This window comes from Mycteria americana, chromosome 13 (assembly GCF_035582795.1).
Source record: "Mycteria americana isolate JAX WOST 10 ecotype Jacksonville Zoo and Gardens chromosome 13, USCA_MyAme_1.0, whole genome shotgun sequence".
Taxonomy (NCBI): domain Eukaryota; kingdom Metazoa; phylum Chordata; class Aves; order Ciconiiformes; family Ciconiidae; genus Mycteria; species Mycteria americana.
The window spans coordinates 15,259,358-15,286,791 of NC_134377.1; the positions used below are offsets into that span (position 1 = coordinate 15,259,358).

The following is a 27,434-nucleotide window of genomic DNA, read 5'->3' on the forward strand; positions in this document are numbered from 1 at the left end:
CACGGTGCGGCCTCCGGGCTGGCGCGGCGGGAGCGGGAGGCGGGCCTCGGGCTCCCAGCCCCGGCCCCGCCTGCGGGCGGAGCGGCCGCCGGCTCCTCCTCCTTCCGCCGGCAGCATGGCGCGGGCCGCCGCGCTCGCCTCCTGCCTGGAAGCCGTGCTGGGCAGCCGCAGCAATGCCAACCGCGTCTTCGAGATCCTGGAGCTGCTGGCGGTGCGGGCCGGGCCGGGGCGCGGGGCGGGAGCGGGGCCGGGGCCGAGGCCGAGGCCGAGGCCGGGCGGCCTGTGGGGCGGCGCTGGGGGCTGAGGGCCGCGGCTCGGAGCGGGGCCGCGCCGGGCCGCCCTGCCTCCCTCTCCTCAGAGACTTGCTCTTCCCCAGGGCCGGGAGGAGGCGGAGGACGTCCTCTGCGCCGCCAGGACCTGCAGCCGGCTCTTCGGGGCGCTGCTGGAGCGGAGGGAGCTGTTCGTGGGCCAGCTGCCCGCCGAGGAGGCCTCTCTCGCCGGTGAGTCGAGAGCCGGGGGGGTCCTGTGGCGGTGCCCCGGGCGAGGCAGGGCCCTGCGCCTGGGCCGCGTCTCCCCGGGGCTCGTCCCGGCCGGTCTGAGCTTTCAAGACTTGCCCGTGTCTCACGCTTCAGATAACTACAGCGCTGAGGACAAGTACAAGATCTGGATGAGGCACCGCTACAACGACTGCGTGGATTGCTTGGCCGAGCTGATGGGACACGATGCCTTCCAGGTCAAGGTAGGTCCTGAGCCTGCTGCTGAGACACGAGTTCACCTGGGGGTCCCTTGCCATGCAGAAGCAATCATCACTCTAATATTTCAGTGTGGGAGGGCAGGCAGTGCTGTAAGGCATTGCTGGTGCTCTGGCTCACCTCTGCTCACCAGCCTGCCAGAAGCAGGCACGCAGCTCTCTCGGTGAAGAACATCTTACTTCATTCTTCCTCCTTTAGAAGTTGCCTCTTTTGAGTCTGACCCCTGGTGTCCTTGTTGAGGTGGGTTTTTTTCTGTTGTTTTTTTTAAAAGGAATTGTCACTCTGCACCCTCATGAAGTTTGTTGAGTTGGAGGCACAATATCCATTGATCAAAGTAGAGTGGAAGGGGAGTTTAACTTTTCCTCAGAAACTTCTTAAGGTAAGCTGCGGAACTGAAAAGTTCCTCCTGTCAGTTACCCCATGGCACGCACAACCTCACGTACTCACCTTCTCCAGGACTAAAATTTCAAGCTAGGAGGTTTTCAGTGCGAGGGGAGGGTGGTGGTCTAGAGAGAGCATCGAGACCTAGAGCTTCTGTCCCTGGTGAGGTGACACCTGCAGGTGTGGGAGCAGCTGCCTTGTACAGGTTCGAGCTGATTCCTGAGTGTTTATGAGGTACCAGTTCTGGGGGGTTTTTTGGAGCCCCTGGCCTCACTTGCAAGGATTGGGAGATGAGAGGGAAGCTACTGCCCCAGGTTCAGCCACAGTATCATTTCTAAGTGACATTGTCTTTGATAGAAGGGGCCCATCTTGGAGATCAGGAGGGCTTGTCAAAATGGCTTGTGAACGTTGCTCTGGGGCAAGCAGCACACAGCCATGCTAGCTGCCTTTCAGAAGACATCACAGCTCGCTGTCTGCTCCGGTACTGTAAGAGACTGACTTGTTGCTTTCCTTTACAAACCTTTTGTTAGGTAGTTGTTGATGGCTTACTTCCCTTAAATGAGGACGCTTCACTCCTTATCTCTCGCTTTCAAGAATACATGGAGTATGATGACATTCGGTACTTTGTCATAAAGGCAGTCACTGAGAGTATTGGACAAGTCATGCAGAAAACAAAAGAGGTAACAAATTGTTACTGTTGAGGTGGGTCTGGATAAACTGCTCTGAAACGTGTATCGTGTGTGTGAAGCAGGGAGGGACTAGTGGTATATGGAAAGACTTTGGAAGCAAGAGAAATGGGTGTGCTCACTTGAAGGCATTGGTTTTTTTTTTTGTGCTCACAGTTTATGACAATTATGCTAAGACTGTCTTCAGTTTGAAATTGGAAGGAGTCAAGACACACATACTGTTGTTCTTGCAAAACCTGGTCTGGGCTCTAGCTTGTCTTTTACCCAAATCTCTGCAGCTCAGATGGCACACACAGAACTTTTAATTCTGTTCTTTCTCTGGTGCAGAAAAGGAGTCTCTTTTATTTAATTGGATCCACCAGTTTTGTTAACCCAGAATTAGTTCAGAGATAGGCTTTGTGTGAGGCAAACAAGCAATACTCCAGGATGAGGCAGCAACAGAGAGTATACCAGTATGTAGTTCAGCCATCAGCATTTTTCCTTTCCTTTTTCTTTCCTAAATATATTTAATGCTCAGGAAATAGGGCAGTACTGAAGTCCAGCATCTTACCATCTCTTGTGGAACTTGCTTCATGTTTGATTATATGCTTTTTTCTCAGAGGCCGCTGCCATTTTACCAGCAGAACGTATTTTCCCTCATTTCGCCCATTAACATGCCGAGCAAGGAGTGCGACATGGTCAAATTTATGGTCAAGCAAGGTTAGTAAGCTCCGCGTGATGAACTGTGTATGAAAAGGAAAATCAGGTTTAAGATTTTTATTGTGTAAAGACTCTGTGATTGTTTGCTAATGAAAAACATCTGCTTCTGTGAGCACAGTGATTCTAAACAGCATTACAAAATCCACGTTCCTCAGTCTGCACTGGGGTCTGTCATGGCCTTGTGTCAAGACAAGGACTTCAGCCCAAATTTTTAGGGTATCAAAGGACTAAGTAAAAAAGGGTTATCTTAACGTTTTAAACATCCATTTCAAGTTCAACATCTGTTTTCCCTTTCTTTTTAGATAACTGGGAGGAATTGAAAGTGTCAAAGCTGCAGGTAACTGTTCATTTGGTGCTTCAGAGTTGAAATTTTACCTACTTAAATTAGAGCTTTATCTACACCAGTGTGTTTAACTCACTGCTTGCAATTCTGTTTTAAGGCACACAAGCAGGCGTTTGAAAAAATGTGGCTCGTTTTTTTGAAGCACAAGGTGAGTGTTACTTCTGCCACGGATCTGCATTGTTTTCCAGTTGCTAATCGTTAGAGGCTGTGGCTGTCCTTGCGTGGAGCTCCTGGTAGGACCCCACTATGCTTTCAGTGTCAGATGAGAACAGCCCAGTCACCCTTGCTGCTGGATTGTTCTCCTGCCAAGAAACATGACCTCATGTATGGTCTGCTGCTTCTCCTTACCCTCAGCCTTTTTTCCCCCACCTTAAACAAGTCTGCCTGTAAGGAATGATCTGCAGCAGTCTCTTCTGCATTCTGCAGCATTCTGCAACCTCTGTGCACAAGTTGAAGGTTCTCAAGCCTTTTTGCTGGTGACTTTCCCCTCTGAGCTGTGGTGACACTTAGTTGTGAGCACCTGCTTTTTTGAGTGAACTTAATTGTCAGGTGTCACTTGTAAACTCTCCCTGGAAGTGTTCAAGCCAGGTTGGATGGGGCTTTGAGCAACCTGGTCTAGTGGAAGGTGTCCCTGTCCATGGCAGGGGGGTTGGAACTAGGTGATCCTTAAGGTCCTTTCCAACCCAAACCATTCTGTGATTCTATAATTTGGGAACTGTTGCTGCAAGCTGTTCTGTATTGTCCTGGCACATTCCCTTTCGTTTGTGCGTTGCCTTTTTGAGCCATGGGTTGCTGTCGCTTTCTGAGTTCTCCCTGCAGTGATTGTTTCACTGTATCGTTTTGTCCTTCACAGCTACCCACTGGCCTTTACAAAAAAGTTCTTGTCATTCTGCATGACTCCATCCTGCCTTACATGAATGAGCCCACTCTCATGATAGACTTCTTGACAGTGGCCTATGGCATAGGTGAGTGAAAACAGGCTTTTTGTCCTTTGTGAGGCTTTGCAGCATGGAACGTATGGACTTGGAAGGGCTGCTGGATGCCACACCATGGCCTGGGTGATGAAATGGGTGTACTTTTGGCTGGGATGAAGCTAAGGAACTAGTGTGAACTCCGTTGTCCCTGAAAGTAAGATGTTTTTACCTGTGTTTGTCAGTGCTGTTGCTCCTTGTATATAAGGAAGATCATATTTAAGGCTTTGGGAAGAGCAGAATACTGGAGCGATTTCTTTTAAATACAGAGTTCAGCCAGCAATGCTGATACCTGGCCTGCATCCAGACACAGGATGTGCAGAATCCTACAGAAATGTCCTTTCTGAGGAGATCTTTCCCCCCCAGTGTGGCTTTCTTGAGGGATTAGAGCAGCATGTTTGTATCTCTCAGTCCTTCAGAGCCTGTTGTTCTAAACTACAGCTTAATTTTTGTAAGTAACTTATGAGCCTCTGGATGGTTTTAGATGAAATTGTGTTACCTTACAGCCATCGTGCTGGCTCTAATTTCAGGTACTCTTAGTTTTGTCTTCCTTGTGGGAAGGTTTTATAATAGAAACAAGTTGAAGCTGATTTTTTCCTATTGTGTTGATAGCTGCCTGCTTTCTTACAGGTGGAGCAATCAGCCTTCTAGCCTTAAATGGATTATTTATTCTGATTCATCAGCATAATCTGTAAGTGAAAAGAGCATCTTGTTTAAAGGAACACGGGTTTTGCATTTATATCTTTATAGAAAGGAACTGAAATGGATTCTACACATCTTCAGGCTTTAAAATTCCCCCATGAGAAAGCTAAATTCTGCACAAGAGGCTCAGCTCTTTGGATGCTAAGCTCTTTTGATCGTCTGACCTTTTTTTCAGCTGAGCCTAAATACCCTCTTCTCCAGACTGTGGTTGCTCAGCACTTGAAAATAGATTTCCATTGATCTGATTACATAGTGAAGCTGTAGTCTTTGGTATGCCTTTCACTGGATCCTGTACCATTCGCCATCAATGGACATAGCTTCACATCCTGAAAATGGCTGGGCACTGCAAGAGCCACAAATTCACCTTACAGCTTGTTTTCAAGTGGTGGCTGTGGAGAGAAGCCTAAGCAAGCTAAACAGAGCACAGCAGTGGTCTGGGGTAGTCTATAATGAAAGCACAGAGACATTTAGACACAGTGTAGTCCCATTGTACGTCGCTAATGGATGTTGTCTTTTTCCTTTTTTTAACAGGGAATATCCTGACTTTTACAAAAAGCTGTACAGTCTTTTAGACCCTTCTATATATCACGTGAAGTACCGAGCCCGCTTCTTCCATTTGGCTGATCTGTTTTTGTCTTCGTCGTAAGTAGCATCTTTATTATGTACGTTCGTATATTTTCTTTCCTCCTGCTTTTCTGTTGGCCGGAGACTGTTCTTGAACAGTCCCCCACATGTCTCGATATAATGTATTCAGTGTGCCTACTGGATTAGATTCATTTTCACTGAGAAAACTGAATCCAAGAGTGTTATTGCCGTGTTGTGTAGTTTTTCATGTGCTATTTTTGAAGATTTGCCACACAGCTATCTAGTTTCAGAAAGGAAAAATGCAGTTAGTTATCTGAGTTTGATCTGCAAGTGATTATGGATGTATTTTGATCTGTATTCCACTTTGGCTGAAAGTGATGATTTTTCTGTCTGTCTTTATGAATATGAAAAAGTAACATTTGCAGGCTTTTTATAGATCATAAAGCTGTTTTTAAATTTATGACCTTTTGCAGACATATAACATTGAAATATAAGGTGTTTGACAGTCTGTCTTGATGCTGTCAATTCATTGTACGCAGGGAAGAAACTAGGAAAGTAGCTGGTCATATAGTTGCCATCATATGTTATACAATAAACCAAGAGGAACGCTTTACAGTTCAGCACTAGGCACTTAATATCAAACCCCTTGTATTCATGGTGTACTTGGGAGAGAGTAACAAGATCTGACAGATGGTGTCCTGTGGGGTGGCTTTGCTGAGCCTTGCAGGTGTAGCAAGCCCTAGGGCTGGAGGCTGAGTGGCTGAAAATTGTCATCTTTCATCCCGGCCCTTCTGACCTGAAGAAGGTGCCTAGATGAGCTGATTGCTGTTAGAAATTTGCACGTTTACCATAAAAAAAGAACTGTCCTGCACATTTACATTACAGCAGCGTTATGTTCCCATTAACAGCTGTACTGCCTACTTTAGTCCTGGAAGTATTATGTAAATTGAACACCATGGCCCATGTATTAATTAAACCCACAAAACGACATTAGAAGAATATGATTAAGGTTGCCTGGCCAAGCACTCAGAAGTTTATAAAATGACTGAATAAAGACTGCCATGTGAATGACCGTGTACAAGAGCTGTGCTTGGCTACGGCGAGTGTCTGGAGTGGTGCCATGCATCTGGATTGAATCACAGAGTGATTTGAGATTATTCATGCATTGAGTGGAAATGCCCCCAGATTTCTTCCAGAGAACACACAAGACCCTATTATTACTGCTTGAAACCAGGATTCTTACAGCTTCTCTTTACTCTATAGCCCAAAAAATCTGAAGAGCCCCACTATCTTTAACCTGACATGCTGTTTGGATTGGTGAGACTGCTGGCTCACTTGCTAGGACTTTTACATGCTGGTTTCCTCTGTCTCCTTTCCAACAGTCACTTGCCGGCGTACCTGGTGGCAGCATTTATAAAGCGCCTCTCCCGGTTGGCCCTCACTGCTCCTCCCGAGGCTCTACTCATGGTCCTTCCCTTCATCTGTAATCTCTTTCGGAGGCACCCCGCATGCAAAGTGCTAGTACACAGGCCTAATGGGCCAGACGGTAAGAGGGAAGGTGGGCAGGGGAGTTTTGTGTTATGCCTTTAGACATCATAAAGAGCAGGATTCCTGTGGAGGAGGAGCGGAGATCCCAGCCCCAGTTCTGAGGTTTAGGAGGATCCTTCTGTCCCTTGAGTTTGTGGAAAGCCAGTAGGCTGCTCCTGCAAGTTCTCTGGACTGTGAAGACCCATCTGCATTGCTCCTCTCTGACCTTAAGCCTTGCAGTTGGCTCCCCTGCCTCTGTGATTCCCTGGGAGGAGGCTGCTTTGAGCATGGCACACTGACCCAGGCTTACTTAAAAATGCTAAAGGGCTGGGGGGAACCTGTACCAGACATGGAGCTTGTCTTGTTCACCTCAAGAAATGAGAAGAAAATGAATGCAGAAACCAGAGACATCTTCGATTTCAGTCTGTAGTGGTTTCGTGTAGGTGGTCCCGCTGGGGCCTCAGCAGTCTCCTGAGTTTTTACTTCATCTCTCTCATCTGTGATGTATCTGATCAGTGTTGAACATCAGTAGTGACTGTTCAAAGTTGCCTGAGATGCCCTTTGCATGAGACTATTCCAGTTCTTTGTGCCCTACTTCCTGTGCTCTTTAAAAGTAACGTGATTCTGTAGTGCTGCAAACAGTGATTCTTGGGTCGTGCTGGGATGTGTCAGCTTGTTCCTGGTCCATAAACATCTTGGGAAGGAGCAACTCTGGCTGCAGCACTGCTCTGGGTCTCTGTGTTCCCTTTGGGGCTATGTACATCACGCAGAAGGTATTAGCTCTGTATCTCTATTTCCTTAGATATGTCAGAAGATCCATATATTATGGAGGAGGAGGAGCCATCTGAAAGCAGGGCTTTGGAGAGCTCTCTCTGGGAGATTCAGGTATGTCAGCTAAAAAGGAACATCCGCATCTGGTATGGGCTTCTTCCACCCTTGCTGCTTCCTTGACACACGTTGGCAGTGGGCAGTCCCACTTACAAGAACCTGCTGACATACGTCTTGCAAATGAGATGAGTTTCTGGTTGATCATTTATTCTGCATCCTTTTCTATCCTAGCATAAGAGGCAAAGGAATCCACACACTGGAGAAATCGTACATGCTAATTAGTAGGTGACTAGTGAGCACACATGTGACTGTGCAGCTGAAAAGTGTGCAGTTAACAGCTGAAACAGACTAAATAGCTGCAAATGTATGAGGCTTTTTACTTGCTTTGGAGGGGAGAGAGGAACTTGCTGGGCACTGATGGAAATTAATTGGGTACAGCTAGGTCATCCTGTAGAAATGGGTTTAAAAATGCTAGAGGAGATTGTAACGTTCACCTTTCACCTGGATCGTTTGTAGGATGGTGTATGAGGGTTGAAATTGGTTAAATTACTCCTGATGGTTCTAAAGCCTTAGTGCCAGGATTAGCACTTTCCATTTAAATGCTGCAAGGGCTTTGTGTAAGGGGCTGAAGCGGCAACAAGAATGTTGTGCGGGAGCAGGAAGGCCAGAGAGCAGGAGCTCGGATGCAGCGTCAGGGCTATGGGAGGTAGCAGAGTTGGGTTATGCGTTGTAGGCACGGCCTGTGGAGGAGTCCGTCTGTCTTGAGCTGGATGTGAACCAGGTGAGAGGGGCCTGTGACGTGGTAGAAAGATGGCTGAAATGAGGATTTCTTGAAGCTGTGTAGTAGCACAGTACAGCAGACTTGCCTCTGCCGGAATTTGATGTTCACTGAAGATCTGACCAGCAAAGGGGCAGATACCTGTGTGGGAATCCAGATGGATGTGTGCTACCCTGTACTTATTAGACCATCTCCTATTTGTCTTGCTTTTGCAGTCTCTACAAAACCATTATCACCCAGATGTGGCCAAGGCAGCTGCTGTCCTGAACCAGTCGCTGTCTGAAATAGAGGATGACATATCAGGGCTCCTGGAGCTCTCGGCTTATGAGGTAGTGTTGCTGTGCCTTTGTAAAGGATTGGACCCAGAGGAAAGGAGACTGGTTCCTGGGCGCAATAGCTGTGTCCTGTTCATCAGCCTTGCTGCTGGGGAGGGAGCTAGACTGACTTTTGGTTACCCAGAGCCAGGGAAAATGGGAAAATGTCTGTTAAATAATGGAGCCTGAGGCAGCAGTGGTGACGGGGATGGCTTTTATACAAAAGGTTTATTGCTGGATCTTTTAAGAGGTTAGAGTGAGCAGTGGTATCAGCCAGGGTGAAGAGCTTGTACTGAGTTTTGCCAATATCTTCTATTTTTTTCTTTGCAGCTTTTTGATAAAGAAGTAAAGAAAAAGGCTGTTGATGTGCCCCTGGAGTTTGAGCCAGTACGAGGTCTGTTTGGGAAGAAAAATGATATTTTTGCAGAGCACTTCACTTTAGATTGATGTGATCTCTTATAAACACATCTGCACAACTGACTGATCTTAGGGACATGCACAGAGCTCACGTGTTGTGCTTGGCAATTCTGCCTTTGAAGTATCTCCATGTGATGAGAGCTGGACTGCTTGAGAAGGGTGCAGCCTTCTTCAGTGACCTTTGCCTTTACCCGTGGACGGACTTTCCTTTGTCGTTCCTTGTTTCTCACACTTGCATGTTGCCACCTGATATTTGGGAGGGATTTTCCGTCAGAGCAAATTTTCCTGGGCTTGTTCATTGCTGGGATTCCAGCCCTTTTCTCCAAAGCTGCTGGTGCCGGCTGTGATCGGTGACTGCGTCGACAAACCATCTTGCTGCCCTTTGATGGGACTGAGGGGAAGTGCGGTCTCTGACTACTGCTCTTATTTTTCAGATGTGTTACTTTCATACTGGAGCTGATAACCTGTTTTTAGCAAGTGACACACAGCTGTGTATTGACATACGTAGCTGTAAACACCTGATAGTGTTCTAATTATATTTTTTATATACACTTTTGAACTCATGTCTTCAGAGGGATGTTTAGCTTCTGTGTACTCATCTTAACACTCTCGCGTTCAAGGCATTGAAAGCTCAGGTTTGTCCAAAACAACTCGTAGATGATGCTCCGTAATTCCATCTAGGAAGTGTTGCTGATGTTCCTTTATGTACATCCGTCTCGCGCTGTGAGGTTGCTTAATTCAAAATGCTCATGAGCTTTGGAAATGAGCGTAATCCTGGTGACTGCTGTAGCTAGGGAGGCCAGCTGATGTGCAGTGGGAGGTATGTCTAATCCTTGATTTTTGCTTCAGAATGATAAGCAGCTTAATGTAGCTTTGCTTGCCACCTGCAAGCGTTGTAGGAGCTCTGGCCAGTGTGTATCCGGGTGGTAATCAAGTTTTAACTAGTCCACTGATACTAGGTGGTTTTGTTAGTTTGTTTTTTTCATATAGTTCCAAAAGTCATGCAGAAATTCCTTCTGGTGGGTTTTGGGGTTTTTTTTCCCCCCAAGGTTTTAAGTTTGAGATCAACTCCTTATTAAGAACACAGATAAACTCACTCAGGACTTTTTTTTTTTTGTAATCATTTTCAACCACTTATTGTCTCATTAGACTTTAATGCTGCTTGCATATTTTGAAATCATATTTTGTGGAGAGAAAAATACAGTCAAGAAAGTGGAGGCCAAGAAATCTAATTTCTGGCAGACAGGTCTAAGTCAAGGAAAACTGCAGCTGTCTTGGAGACACGAAGTGTTACCTTTTCTTCATCCAGTTTTCTTCATGCTTTCCAAACAATGGACAAGTCTGCAGAGTATAGAGCGTGCTCTCTTTTTTTTTTTTTCCTTTTTTTCCTGATGCTTTTGAATTCAGGTGGTGTGTTTTTCAGGATTCAATTTTTTTTTTTTTTTTTTTTTTTTTTAAGAAACAAGTCTTACTCTTTGTTGTTCTCTGGTGAAAAAGCAATCCTGTCTCCTCCCTGGCCAGCCTGCTCTTCTTTTTTTCTTTGACTTCTGGTATCTGGTAGGAAGGCAGAATGGTTGAGATGGTAACTTACAACTTGAGAGACCTCAGTTCAGGTTCACCCAAGCCTTGTATTTCAGCTGTAAAATGTATTTCCCTATATCATATGTATGTTGTATGTATGTGTTTGGTAAACATTTTGAAGTGCTCTGATGCTATAGTAACGAGGACCACATAGCTGCCTTTGAAAGAAGTATGTAAGTGTATCATCTTTCAGATGAATGAATATATTGAATATTGAAATGAATGAATATATATATTGAACACCTTTCTCTGCATCTTTTTGTTTTACTCAGGTTGGCCCGGTTATATCTGTCTGAAATTACTGATGGGCAATGTCATTCATATCTTTCATAATGTTGACACTTCAGGATTCTTTTTTTAATGCACAAATACTAAACCATTTGGGCATGGGGCAAGTCCAGATCTCATGGTGTTGAAAATGAGGGACTTTGGTTGGGTTCTTATATCTGGACAGAGGGTAAGCAGAGTCTTTCTCTCAACACGGCATCTGAAGGGCTGCGTAAGCTGTGTGCCTCTGTCGCCCTGGGGTCTGCCAGCACCAAACAAGGATAGCCTGCACATGGGGCAGATTGAGTTGGTGGGGAGTGGTGGAAAGTAGCAGCTTCTGCCTTCTGATAGGGCCTGCTGCTGCCTTGTGGGCAGAGCCTTGCACCTCTGAGACCAAAGGGCCACAGGCTAAAATATTATCAATGCACTTGGAAAAGGGATGCTACTGGAAGTAGGGGGTTTTGTTTTTTCCCCAGGAGGAAGACTGCGAAGGCACCAGCATCTTCAGTGTTTCACCGGCCGTGGATCCTAAGTACTGTACTGCAATTAATGGTGACTTGATTGGAGCAAGATGCAATTTATTTTTTCAGGTGCGTTCCCAGTGCCCTGTGTGCTGACCGCTGCAGCTCCCACTGACGTTGAGACAGAGGGTTAGGCTGACATAGTGTGTTTTCAGATCTCTTGGCGTATTTCACTGCTGAGCTGAAAATGCTGTTAGCGCTTTACTTAAAGCATGTGCAGCTGACGTGGTCTGACAATTACTTTGTGGTGATGCCTAGCAGTCCCAGGCACAGCCCTGCTGTGCTTGGTGCAGACAAGACAAACCGCAGACAGCTCAGAGGAGCTTACAGCTTAAAGTAACTGGGTGCACTTTAGACAAGCCTTGAAGGTCTTCCAGAGCCTTCATCTCCCATCTCTGATGCTGCGCTTGCCTAAGCAGCGTTCTTAAACCAGCTCTTAGGTGAAGATAGCTTTAAGCCCCTGCCTGTCCTTGGAAAAACATTCCACCTGGTCTTTCATCAAGCTTTTATCTTTAAACTTTCACCCCTCTCCTCTCAATAGGCGGCATCAGGAAAAAAAATCAGCAGTTATAAATATTAAAAGTTTCATCTGCACTAAGTGAACAACCCTTATCAGGCTGAACACCCGCTGCTGCTACTGCTCTACAGGTCTCCACAGAGTGCAGATTATAGATGCTTTAATCATAGTGTGTGTTAACTGGAAGGCCAGATTGAAGTACCAGGCAGAGAGCGCATAAGTCACTCCTGTTATTATTTGATTTTTATCAGATGTGGGGAGGGGGGAGAGGGCTGTTCTGGGGTTTTTTTGTTGTTGTTGGGTTATTTCAGTGAGCATAAAAGATAGTTTTATGAAAACATTGACATAGTCCCCCACCCTTCCCACTCATCACTGCCTCATTCCCCCACCAGAGGATAGTGATACGGCCTCTCTGTGTTGCAATGGGCTGCCCTTGGTTTATTTGCCTGAGCTTTCATTCATTTAAAGGCCATTCAAAGGCATCCTAGCCTGAAGGTAGAGCCGCTCATCAAGAGCTCGATGAGATCTGTCTCGGGAGTCAAAGGTCCAGGTGACCATGGTGTTTGTGTTAATCAGCTTAGAATTTTACTTTTAAGATATTCCTTGGGGGATAGAGGGAAGTGTACGTTTACATCTGTAAATAGGTGGAAAAATGCAAATGCCAGCCGGAGGCCTGGGGCAGGCTTGCCCCAGGTAGAGGGATCTCTGCTCTGGGGCAGAGTCTTGGTGCCTGTCCTCTTCCAGCACAGTGGGACGTAAGCACGCTTGGTTGCAGGCTGGCAGTGGTCCTCCAAGAAATTAGGCTTCTGCGTGTAAAATAACTGGCTTTTCACACCCTATGTTCAGGTATCTCCAGTGGGTATTAGGAACTGCCTAACCGGCATCCCCTGCCTGTCGTCTTAACCGCCTGGGAGTCCACCTCTGCTCCTCTGGATTGCATGTAAGCTCCTCTCAGCGTACGGGAGCTGGACATCGAGTAAATCCTGTCTTAGCTCCAAAGGGGCCAGATCCACAAGCTCCCGAGTGCTTAAAAAACCAGTAAGAAATGCCTAGCCCCGCTGATGAGCTGTTGTTAGCGTTAAGGTGGTTTCCCAGCCCTGAGACAGTGAAAGCTGCCGTGCAGCCATAAGCCCTGTGTTTTCCACTACCTAGTTTTGAAAAACAAATGAGCTCTCGGGTAATTTACAGCCCTGCTCAGGCAAAGAGGGCTACAGGATCTCAGTTCGACTGACACCAGCCTTCTCCAGCACTATCATAATCAATATTCATTAACTGAAGTCTATTGGACTTGGAGATTTACTGCTATTAATAAGCCAAGAGTCTATCTTAGTGTAGTTTATGAAGGAAATTTTAGGTCTGTTAAGAAAAAGAATTGCTTTTCTGCAGTTTCTTAGCCCTGTCCCTGGGCCATGCTTGCAGCTCTAAAAAGAGAGAAGTGGAGCAAGCGGGTAGAGCCAAAAGAGATAAAAACAGAGGGAAAATTCTCTTCAGAGCTGGTGGAAGGCACCTGCAGCTGGGTTAGTCTATGGCCAGCTTCAGAGAGAACTGTCTTGGTCTCCTGTAATTTTCTAAGCTGCCATCCTGCATGCACATGAGAGGAGCAAAACTTGGGCTGTTTGGGAACATCGCCCGCTCGGCAGCAAGCCTGAGCTCTCTGGCCGCTTTGCTTGGGTACCTGGATCGTCAGGCGTAAGCACGTGGCTGGGACCCAGGGAACTCACCCTGTGTTTTACAGCTGGAGGGTATCTGCCAGCAATGACCACTAGTTCCTCACGGGCTGCAGAGCCAACCTTCCTCCTCCTGAGAAATGAACCCCAACGACCAGGACAACCAGGATGCTCTCGTTGACGGTGCATGCACAGAGGATGTGAATGTCAGCTCCGTCCAAACAGAGTTAAAACCTGTAGACTCCGTGGCCTGCTGGTATCCCCATTTTGGTGATAAATGAACAAAGCGAACCTTATCAAAATGAGCAGGCTGCAGTCCTGCCAATGTAGCTCCGCCTGTGCTAAAGATAATTGATGCTTTAATAATGCTACGCATTATCCAGATTGCGGCTGGAGAGCTTATGTGAGGAGAAGCATCAATCACAGGTGGTTGTATTTAGCTTTTATCAAATATTTAGGTGGGTGGCAAGGTGCATTCTTGTGCTGCTCTTGGGGAAAGGGTGTTGGGCTCCGAGATACAAAGTGAATGAATCATCACATCCCTTTTGCCTACATCAGTTTGCTGCAGACTGGGAGAGTGAGGATTTACATTTTAGTTATCTCGGCTGGAGACGGGAGATACCACATGCTGTGGTATTGGAAACAGAGGCTTAATGACCAAGAAGTGCAGTTCCCAAGTGGAAGGCCTTCAGTCTCGTCTGCTGGTGAAGAGACGGGTCTCTCTGCTGGGTGTGCTGCTCTGCCCAGATAAGGTCCTCCTGCAACCTGGGCCATGGCTCCTGGAGTCGAGTAAGCCTTGAGAGAAGCTGTAGGTGAAATTTGCGGCTGTGTCACACAGGTAGACTTCCAGGGAGAGGCCAGGGTGAGGGATGCAGGCAGTAAGTGAAGTCCCACCACGGTGCCAGCCCGGGGGGCTGTGGGCAGGCAGCGGGGATGTCTGCAGTGACCGTCGCTGCTGCTGGCCCAGCGTGTGCCACGGGGCTCTGCTGTAGAGCCCAGCAGAGCGGCTCCAATTAGCCGTGTGCTTGGCTGGGTCTGTGGGCCAGCATGGGGCGATCTTGTTTGGAATGTGCCTGAAGGGCGTCTGACCACTCAGCAGCCTCATGCGCTCCGCGGGATGGCTCCAAGCCTCGGTGGAGCCGAAGGGAGCTGGAACAGATCCACTTTTGCATCCTGTCCCAGGGCTTGGCTTCCTGCGCTCGGTGCGTCATGTCTAAAGCTATAGCGTGTGGCTCCTTCCAGAGATACAGTTCCCTCCCGTGAAGCTTTTCCTTGTTAAGATGACTCCTGAAGCATCCTGCCTGGCTGAAATGTTTCCTCTGGACCACATCTGCCCGAAGGCTCAGTTTTTCAAAGGTACTTAGTAAATGAACTGTTATCTTTGAGGAGCCGAGTATAAATATTGAGAGGAGCTTTTATTCTCTTTCAGCTTATCAAAAGATTTATGGCCTGATTTACTTCAAACTTTATTACATACTCGGCAGCAGAGATTGTTTTCCCACAAAAATCCTCCCCATTCTCTGTGCCCAAGAGCAGAAGGCTGGAGCCGCCCGTTCTTCCTCCTGGGGGCTGTTGCTGTCGCTGGCAACCTTTGCCTGGGGCCTTTGGTCCTGGTAGTCTGAGCTGCTGCTGTGGAGCCTGCCAGGCTGTGTCCCACGGGCCAGCGAAGCTGGGAGCCATCCTGCGTGGTCCTCTGCAGCACCCAGGCCCTGGGGAGCTGCCGGGGGGGTCCCATGGCTGCCCTCCCGCATGCTCATCGCCTTGCTTGGAGGGAAATGCCGCCCTGGGCGTTTTGTGCGGAGCTGGGCAGCAGGCGATTGCTATTTGGGAGTTTCATCCACTGCTGGTCTCTTATCTCCTTGTTACAAGACTGTAGAAAAGCCTCTGCGTGTGCTATCATGGAGAAAAACGGATTAAAAAACTCTGGTTTGAAACTGCAAGACAGTGAAAAGTGGAGTCTGTAACGTCAGTTTAGTGTCCCACCATTTCGATGTAGAACTCGTGAGGTCATTTGGTCTCAGAGGATGTCTGATGTGTGAAGAGGGATGGGGGAACTGGCTCTTTGGAAACTTGCAGGTGTGGGATGACCCTGCTGGGTTATTTGTCCTAGAGCCACGCTGAAGCCAGCATGGAGCCAGGGGCTGAGAGAGCTGTCATGGGAAGGAACTTCAGATGTTGTCAGGTTAGCAGGTCGCAAAGACCAGAGCCCAGGACCTGCGTTGCCATCACGGTGGCCTTTCCCATCCAGGTCCCCCCGAGATCTGAGCACCCTGTTCCTGCTTTGCGGGGCTGGCTGCCTGCTGGGCTGGAGCGCAGCCTGGGAAAGGGCGGAAGGAATAGTGGCGGCTGCTCTCCCCATCTCTGCTCTCGGGGAGGCGGGTGAAAGCAGAGCCTTGCTGCTGATTAGCGTGGCCCTGCAGGAGTGTCCTTGCAAGGGTGACGGTCTCAGGCTCAACGGAATGGGGGAAGGCGGGGGAAAAGAGGGGATCCCGGTGCGGGGAGGGGACAGCGCCATGCAGAAAGCGAGGGCTGCGGGCAGGGGGCTGCGGGCAGGGCTGGCCCAGCGCTGCCCGGGGGCTTTGCCTGCTCCCCTGCCCTGGGGGACGAGAGCTGGGCCAGTGAATCGGGGCTGGTGGCCACTAGAGGACGGTGCAGACCGGGCCAGGCGGCTCTGCTCGGTGTGCTGCCGAGGCAGGGCTCCTGCAGGACACGGGGATCTGTGTAGGGCAGGGGGCACGCAGCCCATTTGCTACCAGATTAAACCGAAGCCTCCGACTCCTACATGTGCCCACCCGGGCTGGAGCATCCACGCCGGCGTGGGCGATGTGTGACCATATGGGAGAGTAAATCCCCCAGCAAACCCAAGAGCCGTGGGGTAACGGGCCCTGCGGTGGATCGGCTTAAGGATCTGCCCCCCCGAGACCCCGTTGTGCCGGGGGGGGGGATGGCTTCGCAGGACTGGGGACGCTGAAAAGGGGGGGGGGAGAAATAAAAGTGTCATGGTTGAGCCCCAGTTGGCAACTAAACCCCACGCAGCCGCTCGCTCACCCTCCCGCCAGTGGGACGGGGGAGAGAATTGGAAGAGCAAAAGTGAGAAAACTCGGGGGTTGAGATAAGAACAGTTTAATAATTGGGAAAAAAAATAGTAATAATAAATCGTAATGAGAAGGAAAACAACAAGAGAGCGAGAGAGGAACAAAACCCAGGAAAAAAAAAGTGATGCAGCCACTCACCACCCGCCGACTGACGCCCAGCCAGTCCCTGAGCAGCCATCGCTGCCCCGGCCAACTCCCCCAGTTTCTATACTGGGCATGACGCCCTATGGTATGGCATAGCCCTGTGGGCAGTTGGGCTCAGCTCTGCTGGCTGTGCCCCCTCCCAGCTGCTTGTGCACCCGGCAGAGCAGGGGAAGCTGGAAAGCCCTTGACCAGTGTAAGCACTGCTCAGCAACAACTAAACCATCAGCGTGTTATCAACATTATTCTCATGCTAAATCCAAACCACAGCACCATACCAGCTACTAGGGAGAAAACTAACTCTATCCCAGCCAAAACCAGGACAGGTCAGAGTGCCAGGCTGCATTTTGGTGCGAGGTGATTGCAGGGAGACGCATCTGGGTGGCCTGGGCCAGTGTCCTCCCTTTCCTTGCCAGGGTTGTCCCACACGTGTCTCAGCAGGTGTTGCGAGGTAGGGGAAGGAGATGGTCGCGCCTTGAATGAACGGTGCCGATTTTTCCTCCCAGCGTTGCGCTTACAGGCTGTGATAAGGTAGGCTCCAACCCTCCTGTGATGCAGGTGACTCGTGTGTCACTGGTTGCAATGACTGAGCCCGTGTCAGGGAACGCTTTGCTTGCTGATGCGGCAAACAGCCTTGTCCTGGTTCTTCCCAAAGTAGCCACGCGTGGCATTTTGTCCTTATGTTTTTAAAGCATGTCCTAAAAATTTTTAGTCCCAATTTAGGAAAAGATTTTGATTAAGGTTAGCACTTAAATATATGCTTAAACTGTCTTGGCAGGTGAGATGTAAATTTGTGCTTTAGAGCACTCGTTTGTCTTTAATGCTCCCCTGAATTCCTTCCTGAGGAACTGGGGTGGCAAAGCACCCACCAAAGGACGTCTGAACAAAACACCAGCAGGGCAAAGGCTGCGGCCCCAAGTGCCAGGCTTGCTCGCAGAGACCCCCTCAGCCCAAGAGCAACTCCATCTCCAAAACCCCTACGGCAAGAGCCAGCACTTAGTGCGGGAAGCCTGCAGGAGAGGCTCTGCTTGCTGGCAGGGAGGGTGTGCCTGAGCAGCTCTTCTGCCCCAGAGCTGCCCCTGGGGACAGGGCTGGTTTTGGCGTGCTGGGACCCTGCCTACATGGTCAGCTCTGAGCCCGGGGTATGGTTAGTCCGCTATCAATATCATAGCTTTGGTGGAAGTCACGTTCTCATGAGGAATGGCTGCAATTGAAGAGTCCCAGCCCTACTTCAGTGCTATGGAGGAAATGAGGGGAGAAGGATCTTCTGGGGCGGGTTTGTCCTTCTGCTGAACAAGTACTTTCCCTCAGCACAACGTGTTGTAAGAGTGTGTAAAAATCAGGCCGGTGCCTGATATTCAGCCACGGGCTCAGAGAAGATAGCCTCATGGTCTTTTCTGGCTTTCAATCTGATGATGGGTGCGAGATGCTCATACAGATAAATAACGAGGAGAGGGCACAGCCAGTTAAACACTCATCCCAGCCACCCCCTCGGAACTACGCCTTTCTCACTCTATAATGCATCGTAAAGGCTCTCTTGATGGCTTTCTACTGTGTATAGCAAAACAGAGCTGGATTCTGTTTCTGTTTTCGCTGTTTCTAACACTATTCATCATTGCTATATCTAAACATGATCTTACTTTGATAATAGGACTCCAAGCAGTGATAAAACAAAGTGAGATTAAAATAACTACATAATAAAATTCCAGATTAAGCTGAAACTATGGTAAATCTTTCAGAGCTGTAGAAAGGTAATAGCTAAACTGCATGGACTCAGTATTTTGTTGAATGGCTGTGATAAAATGTGTTGATCCACATTATAGTTTTATGTCTGTTTCTGTATAATAACCATAACTACAGTTCAGCTGCAGTTTGGCACTTAAAAAAGATCTCCTTTGAATGTGTAACTTGTTGCATGTCTTTTGTTTGGCTTTTATAATCTCCCAAATATTAAAAAAAAAAAGAAAAGACTTGTGCAATAATAGGTGACGGGTATTGACTCATCCCTGGGCACAGGGGCTGTTAAGAAAACGGGAAGGACAGATCCCTGCTGATCCCTGCTCCCCTGCTGGGAGCTCTTTGGTTTTCCTGGTTCAGCATGGTACAGCATGGTACCCTGCAGGTCCTGAGATAAGGCTGCAGCTGTAAAGGAGAGGGACGGGGAGGGTCACGGGTGCCCTGCGCTTGTGAGCGGCTGGGACTCCCCTTTGCCTCGACTCCGACACGCGGAGCTGCGCGTCGCAGGTTTCGCAGCCCGGCAGCTGGTCGCTCGTCCCCTAATGGAAGCTGCCTAACGGCCCAGTCGACCTCCTGGCCACCGGTTGCCATCTGCCAGCAACGAAGATGCGACCCTTGGCTTTTGGTTGAGGCCTTGTCATGGCTCCGAGGGCACCTGAGAGCTGTGAATCGCCTCAGCCCTGGTTGCCAATTGCCAGAGAAGCTGCTGCGCGTCTGATGGCAAACGCCGCTTCCTGCGGAAGCTACGGAGCTGCCTTTGACGTGACGCACCGGTCAGCTGCAGGGGCCTTGGGCTGCTGCTTGCGCCCAGCACTTCTCACCTAACATCGTACCTAAGAGCAGGGTCGGGCCGGGGAGGGCCAACGCAGCGTCGGCAGCCGGGCTGGGGTGAGCTGCCGGAGCCCCGCGCTGGGCTCGGGATGCCCGTCTTCATCCTTACGCTGCGCCGCGTCCAAGGAGCCGGGGTGGTGGTCACCCGCAGCAGCCATCAGGGCTGCGGCTCCTCCCGGGGCACAGCGGCGGGGGCAGGGACGGAACTGCCGCCTCCGTTTATCACGCTGAGCTCGCAGTACGGGCTTGCAAATCTGGGAACGGAATTGCTCGCAGAACAAGTTACAGACCTTCTTGCTTTACAGGACTGATGGTACTTCTGTATTCTTTTGATTTACTGTTTATTCTTTCGGTTCAGATCAGTGATCCGGCACTTGGCTCTGCTTAGTGTATTGATTAGTCCAAAATCCCATCTGCCACTGCTGCAAGATACTGTAAAACTATTGTAAAGCCCTGAAACATTTCCAAAATAATATCAGAGCCTCGTGCCCTCCTTGCCAATGAGGATCTCACGGACCAGCTTTGAAGGTAGGCAGGGAGGAAGATTACTGGAGCAGGCTTTTAAAAGGAAAATTAGAAATTATTTAGCAGCGTGATCCGGCCAGGGACCCCCCTCAGCCTGGGTCCGTGGCAGCCCACTTGTTGCTGGAGTTTTGCTCTACAAGCTGAGCCCAGATGAAGGCCCTGCAATGGCAGCGTGCCACAGCACACCGTGGGGCTCTGCCGCCTGAGAGCGGGGCTGGCGGTGCTGGCAGCGTGGCCACGGTGCTAAGCCCGATCTCCTTCCCCTCCCGTGGCCGTGCCGTATAGCAGCTATACACTGAGGGGACAGCGGGGACCATCCGCTGCGTGTTCCTTGACCCCATCAGGGAAACCTGAGCGTTGCCAAAGAGAGAGCGAGAGCCTTTTGCAGGCTTTGAGCAGGGACGGGGCAAGGACGATCAGACCGCAGTGCTGGCTCGCAAAGGGGTTTTCCTCCACCCAGGTAGGAGTGGGAGTAAGTGCCACGAGAAAAGGCTCTGTAGACACGGCAGATGCAGAGCTTTGAATTCCTTGAGTGACATTTTCCTTTCAATTAACAGAGCGGAGCTTTTCCCCCTGCTCTGGACCACTGCAGAGCGCTGACCCTGATCCTCTGGGATGGACCTGATGGGCGTTCGGGCTGCTCCTAAAAGCCCTTGCACCAGTGATGGATGGACTGACTGACAGAGCTGTCTGTCCTCCAGTCTCACGGGTCAGGTACGTGGGGGTAAGGCACAGCGGTCGAACGCTTCTGCCCAGCAGAGAGCATCCCTCTCCAAGGACCCCCTTCACTCCGACCTCAGAGCCGGATTTCAGCCCTTCCGAACTGGCTGATGTTAGAGAAGGAGACTTTGAATTTTGAACATGCAAGAACTTGCCTCTGTAGGCTTGAATCACTTACGGAGTATAAATGATGCCTGCATGTTAATGTGCATTTCAGTATGAACGTTATGGAGTGGATGATAACTTCACTAAGCGCAGTGACGTTGCATCAAAGATGAATTCGGCCTGGGGTGTTTGCTAGCAAACGCACCGCCATCAATCCCTGCTTATGGCCCCCAAACGCTCCAGTTTTTGTTGACTCGTGAGCCAGGAGGACCCCAGAAGAGAGGCGGGGAGTGGGAAATAACAAAGATATGTCTCGGCGTTGGAAAGGTAAATTGCTCCCTCAGAAAAAATGATCCCTAGGGATAGCAAGTCACCAGTAAATACAGCAGCAGGCTAGAGCTGAAGAGAGTCCCTGGTAGACGAGAAGCTCAAGCCTGGAAGGCTGCTGTCAGAGAAATCAGCAGAACCGAAGTCTCCGGTGGTCTGGGACTAATTCTGACCCTGCCCGTAACGGGCAAGAGCAGTAGTGGGTACAGCGTGCCTGGGAAGGGAAGGTTGATTTGCCTGGCAGAATGTGCATTTTAATTGCTCATTTTCTTTCCTTTTTTTATGTGATTTGATTGTGAATTATGTTTTCTGCATTTGTAATTAGAGGGTAGAGCAGATGGTGAGGCTTTCTCTGAAGTAATGTAGCCATTGAAATAACTCATGCTGCTGGCTGACACTTTGCTAGGAAAGGGTGTGTTACGCCGTGAAGATGCCCTGGCAGTATCTCTAACAGAGACCCGCTTTCTAAATAGTCCGAGACAGAGCTTCAAATGACAGAAATCAGCATCGCCCCACTGAAATCAGCACCCAGGCCGGTTCACACCACCTAGAAATCTGTTCGCCGGGGAGAAACTGTTTTGCCCTTCCACCTAGAAATGCCTGCTCTTACACCGTGTTTGCAGTCAGCTGTGCTGGATGTATTTCCGTGTAACATGCCACAGCCAGCCCACAACACGCTAGCTGGGTTTCTTTGCTTGTGAGTTTGAAAGGCACAGCTCTTCGCACCCTTGGGAGATGCCCAGCTCTGCTTTGGCCCCGTATCCCGCACTGAGAAGCAGGATTTTGTAATACAAAAGTTTCAGCAGAAGTTACAAAGCTGGACTTCGAGAGAGAGAGACCTTGGAAAGTTGCAAGAGTTGAATGAAGGGTGAAATCACTTTGCCTCTCTCGCTGTCAACCAGATCCCATTCATCAGCTTCCCCCTCGGTTAGTGATTTGCAGAGAAAATGTTGGACTGGAGTCTCAAAACAGTAGCGAATCCTAATCATATTTTTGAAAAAGAGAGAAAGCCCTTCCTAGAAAGTTGGTTAAATATGTTTTAGACTTTCATGTGTGTCTTCTTTTATCGGACGCAAGCTTTTGGTGATACGCCAGTATGCAGAGCAGGGAGCTGAGCTAGTAAGTCTTCTTCTTGGACCTGGCATGGAACGGGCCTTTTCCATTTCTGATTTCTGTACCTCTCCAACAGCCCTTGGACAGCTCTGTGATACTTTTGATATAGTATTTCAGTGACAACAATTGTAGTGCAAATAATTGTAGTGAAAACCTGCGTAGTTCATGTGCATCGTTTTCCATAGTTTAGTTTTATTATTAGGAAAGCAAGTATCTGCTGCAAGTGCTGAGCAAAGTGCTGTACGCTGGGTTGAGACCACCGGAGGAGGAGGAGGAGGAGGAGGAGGAGGAGGAAGAGGAAGAGGAAGAGGAAGAGGAGGAGGAGGAGGAGGAGAAGGAGGAGGAGGAGGAGGAGGAAGAGGAGGAGGAGGAGGAGGAGGAGGAGGAGGAGGAGGAGGAGAAGCGTGACCTGATCTGTGTCTGCAGAAAGCAGAGGAGCAAGGCTTTGAGTGGGGGCTGAGGAAAACTCGATTCTTAACGCTGCTGGGGATTTGGTGCCTTGGGGACCGTACCTTGGAGGGCTGAGTTTCCCGGGCAGAGGCAACATCACCCAGAGGACACGTACGCTGCTGAGGGCAGTCAGTCGTGCGCTGGTGATTTTGCCTCTGTTGAGAGTCTCCTTAATCTCATGCCTATGTAGACACACCTAGAGCAGATTAAAGGAGAAAAAGAAAACAAGATTTAAGTGTAAGTCTTGCCTACGTGACTGAACTCTTTCTGAAGTACATATATTGTGATTTTTTTTTGGCAAAGTGCAGACTGCATTGGGTTATGCTGGGGATAAATAGCTGCGCGGGCACCTTCCCGCTCTGCTTGCTCACCGAAAGGTAACTTTCACTTACAGGTATTTATCCTTTGGCGCTTAGCTTAAATTGGGCCTGGCCTGCAATTTGTTCTAATCTGAGCCAAGTGAAAGACTCGGCGGTTTGAATCTACAAGAAGACGTCTTACGGTGCAGGGTTGTCCATCCGTGAGCAGGAGAGCACGTTCTTCTCGTGGTCTGCCCTGTTGGGACCTGAAGCAGTCGGGCATCGCACGAGCTGCTCCCGGCCTGGGGCCGCTCGCTCCCCGGGGATAACCTGCAGGCGGTTTGGAAAGGCATGTTTAGAAAATGAGGGAAAAGATGGAAAAACCTCAGCCCAGTGTTTCAGGTTTTTAGGTCCTTGTTCCCAAGTCTGTGCGAGCCTGTGGGAGCTTTTCTGTTAACTTCAAACGAGCTTTGAACCGAACCTGGAAAGCAGCGCCGAAAAAGCTGTCCTGGATGCTCCCCGGCAAGGGCTAATTAATGGCTCCTCAGCAGTGCTAAAAGCTGTGAAAAATGCTGCGTTACCACGATGTTACTGGCACAGAGCCCCCCGCGATGCTGACAGTCCCACAGTGACCTTTTTCCACCCGTATCAGGTAATGCCAAAAGGGCAGCTCTGCCTGCTTGAAAGGGGTACGTGTGGAAGAAGGGCATCCCCACCCACGGGTCTTATCATAAACCTTACAGGAATGATCAGCCCCCTACGAACGAGTAAGAAACAGCTCAAACCAGGCCCTTAAACCCACTCGTGCGTGTACGCGGCTCCCAAAATGAGCTGTTCTGCCACCTTCCGGCCTCCCACCGCAGAAAGGTGAGGTGGTTCCCACTGCCTTTCGCCGTGCAGTTAGACCTTCGGCTTTCCTCCAGGAGTCCTTGGTGCAGCGTCAGTGTCTGGTTAACGAGGCTCGGGAAACGCTGACGGTTTAGTTCCTTTCCCAGGCTGGCCGGAGGACGCTTGTTTATGACATTCAATTATGATAAGTGGAAGACATATGGCGTTTAACCCGCGTCAGCTCTGCGGAGCACGCGACTGCCTCCATGCTGAAATGCATGTGGATGAACGTTTTACGGCCCTGGTTATTGCCGTCTGCCGCTTCCGCTTTCTAGGAAAACTGATCCGAGAAGGAGGAACGGGCAGTGCTGTGTTAGAGCAAAGGCTCAGCCCCGCGTGGGGTGACAGCGGGCGGTGCAACTTAAGGTGAACTTCAAACTGCTCCTACGTACCTTCCCCAGGACGCTGGTTGCTCCACAGAGGCAGCAGAAGGCCACCACGCTGGCGCATCCTCCTGAGCTCCCCGCACGCCCTTAGCCGTAACCGTGACCTGCACCTCACCCTTGGGGCTGCACCGAGGCAGCTTTTGCATGTTTTGACGCGTAAAGGACCACTGAGAAGAGCCCGAAAGAAATCACACCTGCTTACGGGGGCGTGTGCCTGCTCTGGCAGGGCTCCGGTGGCTTCTGAAACACAAGGGAGGAGGGGTGGGAGGTTTTCAAAGGGAATTTTGCTGACCCGGGTGGCTGCAGCCAGGCGAGGGGCTGCTGTGTGACAGCATCCTTCGTCTCCTGTAGGGATGCAGGTACTTACCTGTACTCTCCGGCTGGCGCTCGTAAACACTCACAGATTTTTTTTTTTTTTTTTTACTGTTTAATACAGCAACACTGTGAGCTCTTCCATTTGTAAAATCTATCTAAAAAGAATTTAAAAAAAAATATTTACAAATGCACACACAGGCACACACATATCATCTAAGACAACAAATAACTAGGGAAGGTGAGAAAGTAGTAATTCACTCTCATTTTTCCTCTGATGTTTTTAAATGCCTCAAGTTTTCCTCTTATGGTTTATGATGTTATCATGCTCCTGTCTAAACTACTACCTTAAAATACATTCTACGGGGTTATTTTCTCCATAAAACCCTGACAATAATAATTTCTCCTGTAAAACCTTCAGTTCCTACTTGCACTGTAATTTGGGATTGCCAAGCCATCCACATCTATTTGATGGCTAGCAAATTGCAGGCTTGCCGGTACCTGCTATCCCCGCTGACGACCCGCAGGTCACATTACGCCACTCCGATGACTAATTCCGAGCTGGCAGAGGTGGGCTCGGATCACCAGCAAGGATGAGAGGACATCAAGAGGCACATTTAATGGACTGTTTCCTTTTAATATCGAGAGCGCTGTCCTGGGCCAGCTCGTGCTGTGTCTGAACACGACGCTGGTGACCTTGAAAAGGGACTCGCTAAAGGCGATGCGTTGGGACGCGTGCCTGCTGTCCGGCCTGATCCGATTTCTCCCTTTGTGTGTTCTTTGCAGCCTGCACCGCTGTGACCCGTGTCGTGCTGGAGCTGCAGCAGCAGGCTGTGCCCGGCCAGGCTGGTCCTCGCCCTGCTCCCTCTTCCAGATGCCGCTGTGTTAGCGCGCAGGCAGGGATTTCGGCACCAGCAGGGATTTCGGCACCAGCAGGGATTTCGGCACCGGCAGGGATTTCGGCACCAGCAAGGATTTCAGCACCAGCAGGGATTTCGGCACCAGCAAGGATTTCGGCACCGGCAAGGATTTTGGCACCAGCAGGGATTTTGGCACCAGCAGGGATCTCGGCACCAGCAGGGATTTTGGCACCGGCAAGGATTTCGGCACCAGCAAGGATTTCGGCACCAGCAGGGATTTTGGCACCGGCAAGGATTTCAGCACCAGCAAGGATTTCGGCACCAGCAGGGATTTTGGCACCGGCAAGGATTTCAGCACCAGCAGGGATTTCGGCACCGGCAAGGATTTCGGCACCAGCAGGGATTTCGGCACCAGCAGGGATTTCGGCACCGGCAAGGATCTCAGCTGAGAGCTTGCCAGCCTGGAGCTACGCGGGGGCTGCCTTTCACACTGAAACAGAAACACCCCGTTTAGTGGGACGGTGCTTTTCTGGGAGCCCTTGCCTCCGCTCGTGCTCCGCCGACAGCCGCCGGCTCCTCAGGCTTTCCCTGCGTCCCAGGCGGGCGGGAGGACGGCCTGTCCCCCGGAGGAGGAGGAGCGGGAGGGCACCCCATGCAGCGCCAGCCAGGCGCTCGTTCACAGCCGCGGAGATGCTGCCTTTATCGCCGGCTGCGCTTTGTTGAGCTGACAGTTTAATTTCTGGTTGCGGTCCTCCCTCCCTGCTCCAGCATCTCCCCTCTGTCACCCCTCATGTCTTGTAATTTGTGCTTAGCCAAACCAGAGGCTTCTTGGAGAAATATTTATCATCTCTTGCAACCTGGTGGGTTTTTCTTCCCTTACTGTTGGAAAGCATTCCCACGTGAACTCTGTCCTGGTTAGGTTTGAAGCAAAGGCTTTGCTCGCAGATTACAGCTCTTGCCAACTCATTTATAGCAAGGAAAGAAAAACGGGGGGGATTGCCAAACCACGAGCACATCCTCGCAGTGCCCGACGCTGTGCTTCTCTATGGTATTATTTTTTCCTCTAGGTTGTTTCAGATCATCTGAGAAAAGGGCAAGATTATTTTTTAGGCTTTGCTGTTTGTTTAAGTCCCAGTTTAATTTTTATTTTGAACTTTCAGCTTACTTTATGGAACATTTTTTGGATCATCTGAGGTACTATCTGCTCTTATCTTCAAAGTATACCGCTGAAGAGCCGTCAGGGTCTGGCTTAAGCAGGAATTAAGCGGCTCTCTGGGTTTCAGGATGGAAAAAAGTTAAGCTGCTGCTTTGCCTACTTGCACAAAGGAGCTCAGGAAACATGGGCTGCGGGGTTTCGAACACCCGTCCCTTTACTGCGCTGACCTGGTTTAGGAAAGCCGACGTCAGCAGCGCAGGCAGGACTGCTCTCCGCCGGGCAAGCAGAGGGGTACAAGTTAATTGATGCGGACCCTGGTTCCCTGGAGTTATGCTAATGCTGCTGGTGCTGGTGGTGATGCAGATAACTCAAACAAGCTCTTGGCCTTTGGAAAGGCAGGGAGGGGGATGAGGGAAAGGACCTGGGGGTGTTGGTCGACAGCCGGCTGAACATGAGCCGGCAGTGTGCCCAGGTGGCCAAGAAAGCCAACGGCATCCTGGCTTGTGTCAGGAATAGCGTGGCCAGCAGGACTAGGGCAGTGATCGTGCCCCTGTACTGGGCACTGGTGAGGCTGCACCAGTTGCGACCAGTTACACCAGGAGAGGTTTAGACTGGATATTAGGAAAACTTTCTTTCCTGAAAGGGTGGTCAAGCATTGGAACGGGCTGCCCAGAGAGGTGGTGGAGTCACCTTCCCTGGAGGAGTTCAAAAAACGTGCAGATGTGGCACTTCAGGACATGGTTTAGCAGGCACGGAGGTGTTGGGCTGACGGCTGGACTAGGTGATCCTAGAGGTCTTTTCCAACCTTAAAGATTCTATGATTCTATGAAAAATGGATGTGAAATGACAATAGGGGTTGGGAAAGAGATTTGATGGGGGACAAGGGAGCGTAAACAAATTCAGTGTTAAAAATCATTAAAACTATTAGAAGAAGAAATGATTTGGCATTAGCC

At 49.7% G+C, this 27,434-nt stretch overlaps 1 protein-coding gene and 1 long non-coding RNA gene across 2 annotated transcripts; both read left to right on the forward strand.

Moving 5' to 3' along the window:
• The first annotated feature begins 92 nt into the window (after positions 1-92).
• NOC4L (nucleolar complex associated 4 homolog) lies at positions 93-10,432 on the forward strand. Its single transcript, XM_075516177.1, has 15 exons — positions 93-211; positions 377-500; positions 633-739; positions 1,024-1,131; positions 1,664-1,813; positions 2,419-2,518; positions 2,821-2,855; positions 2,959-3,009; positions 3,715-3,826; positions 4,463-4,523; positions 5,066-5,176; positions 6,502-6,665; positions 7,449-7,531; positions 8,468-8,581; positions 8,897-10,432. Exons 1-15 carry the CDS (start codon positions 116-118, stop codon positions 9,011-9,013), a joined length of 1,533 nt encoding a protein of 510 aa, XP_075372292.1. The 5' UTR covers positions 93-115; the 3' UTR covers positions 9,014-10,432.
• Positions 10,433-14,004: 3,572 nt separating this feature from the next.
• Positions 14,005-15,268, forward strand: LOC142416583 (uncharacterized). Its single transcript, XR_012777755.1, has 3 exons — positions 14,005-14,325; positions 14,719-14,892; positions 14,966-15,268. It is a non-coding gene; the product is annotated as an uncharacterized LOC142416583 (long non-coding RNA).
• Positions 15,269-27,434: the final 12,166 nt, after the last annotated feature.

Coding starts and splice junctions, on each gene's coding strand:
- NOC4L (XM_075516177.1), top strand. CDS start 116: ATGGCGCGGGCCGCCGCGCTCGCCTCCTGCCTGGAAGCCGTGCTGGGC. Junction 1,132..1,663: donor TTCCTCAGAAACTTCTTAAG/GTAAGCTGCGGA, acceptor ACCTTTTGTTAG/GTAGTTGTTGATGGCTTACT. Junction 3,827..4,462: donor GACAGTGGCCTATGGCATAG/GTGAGTGAAAAC, acceptor GCTTTCTTACAG/GTGGAGCAATCAGCCTTCTA.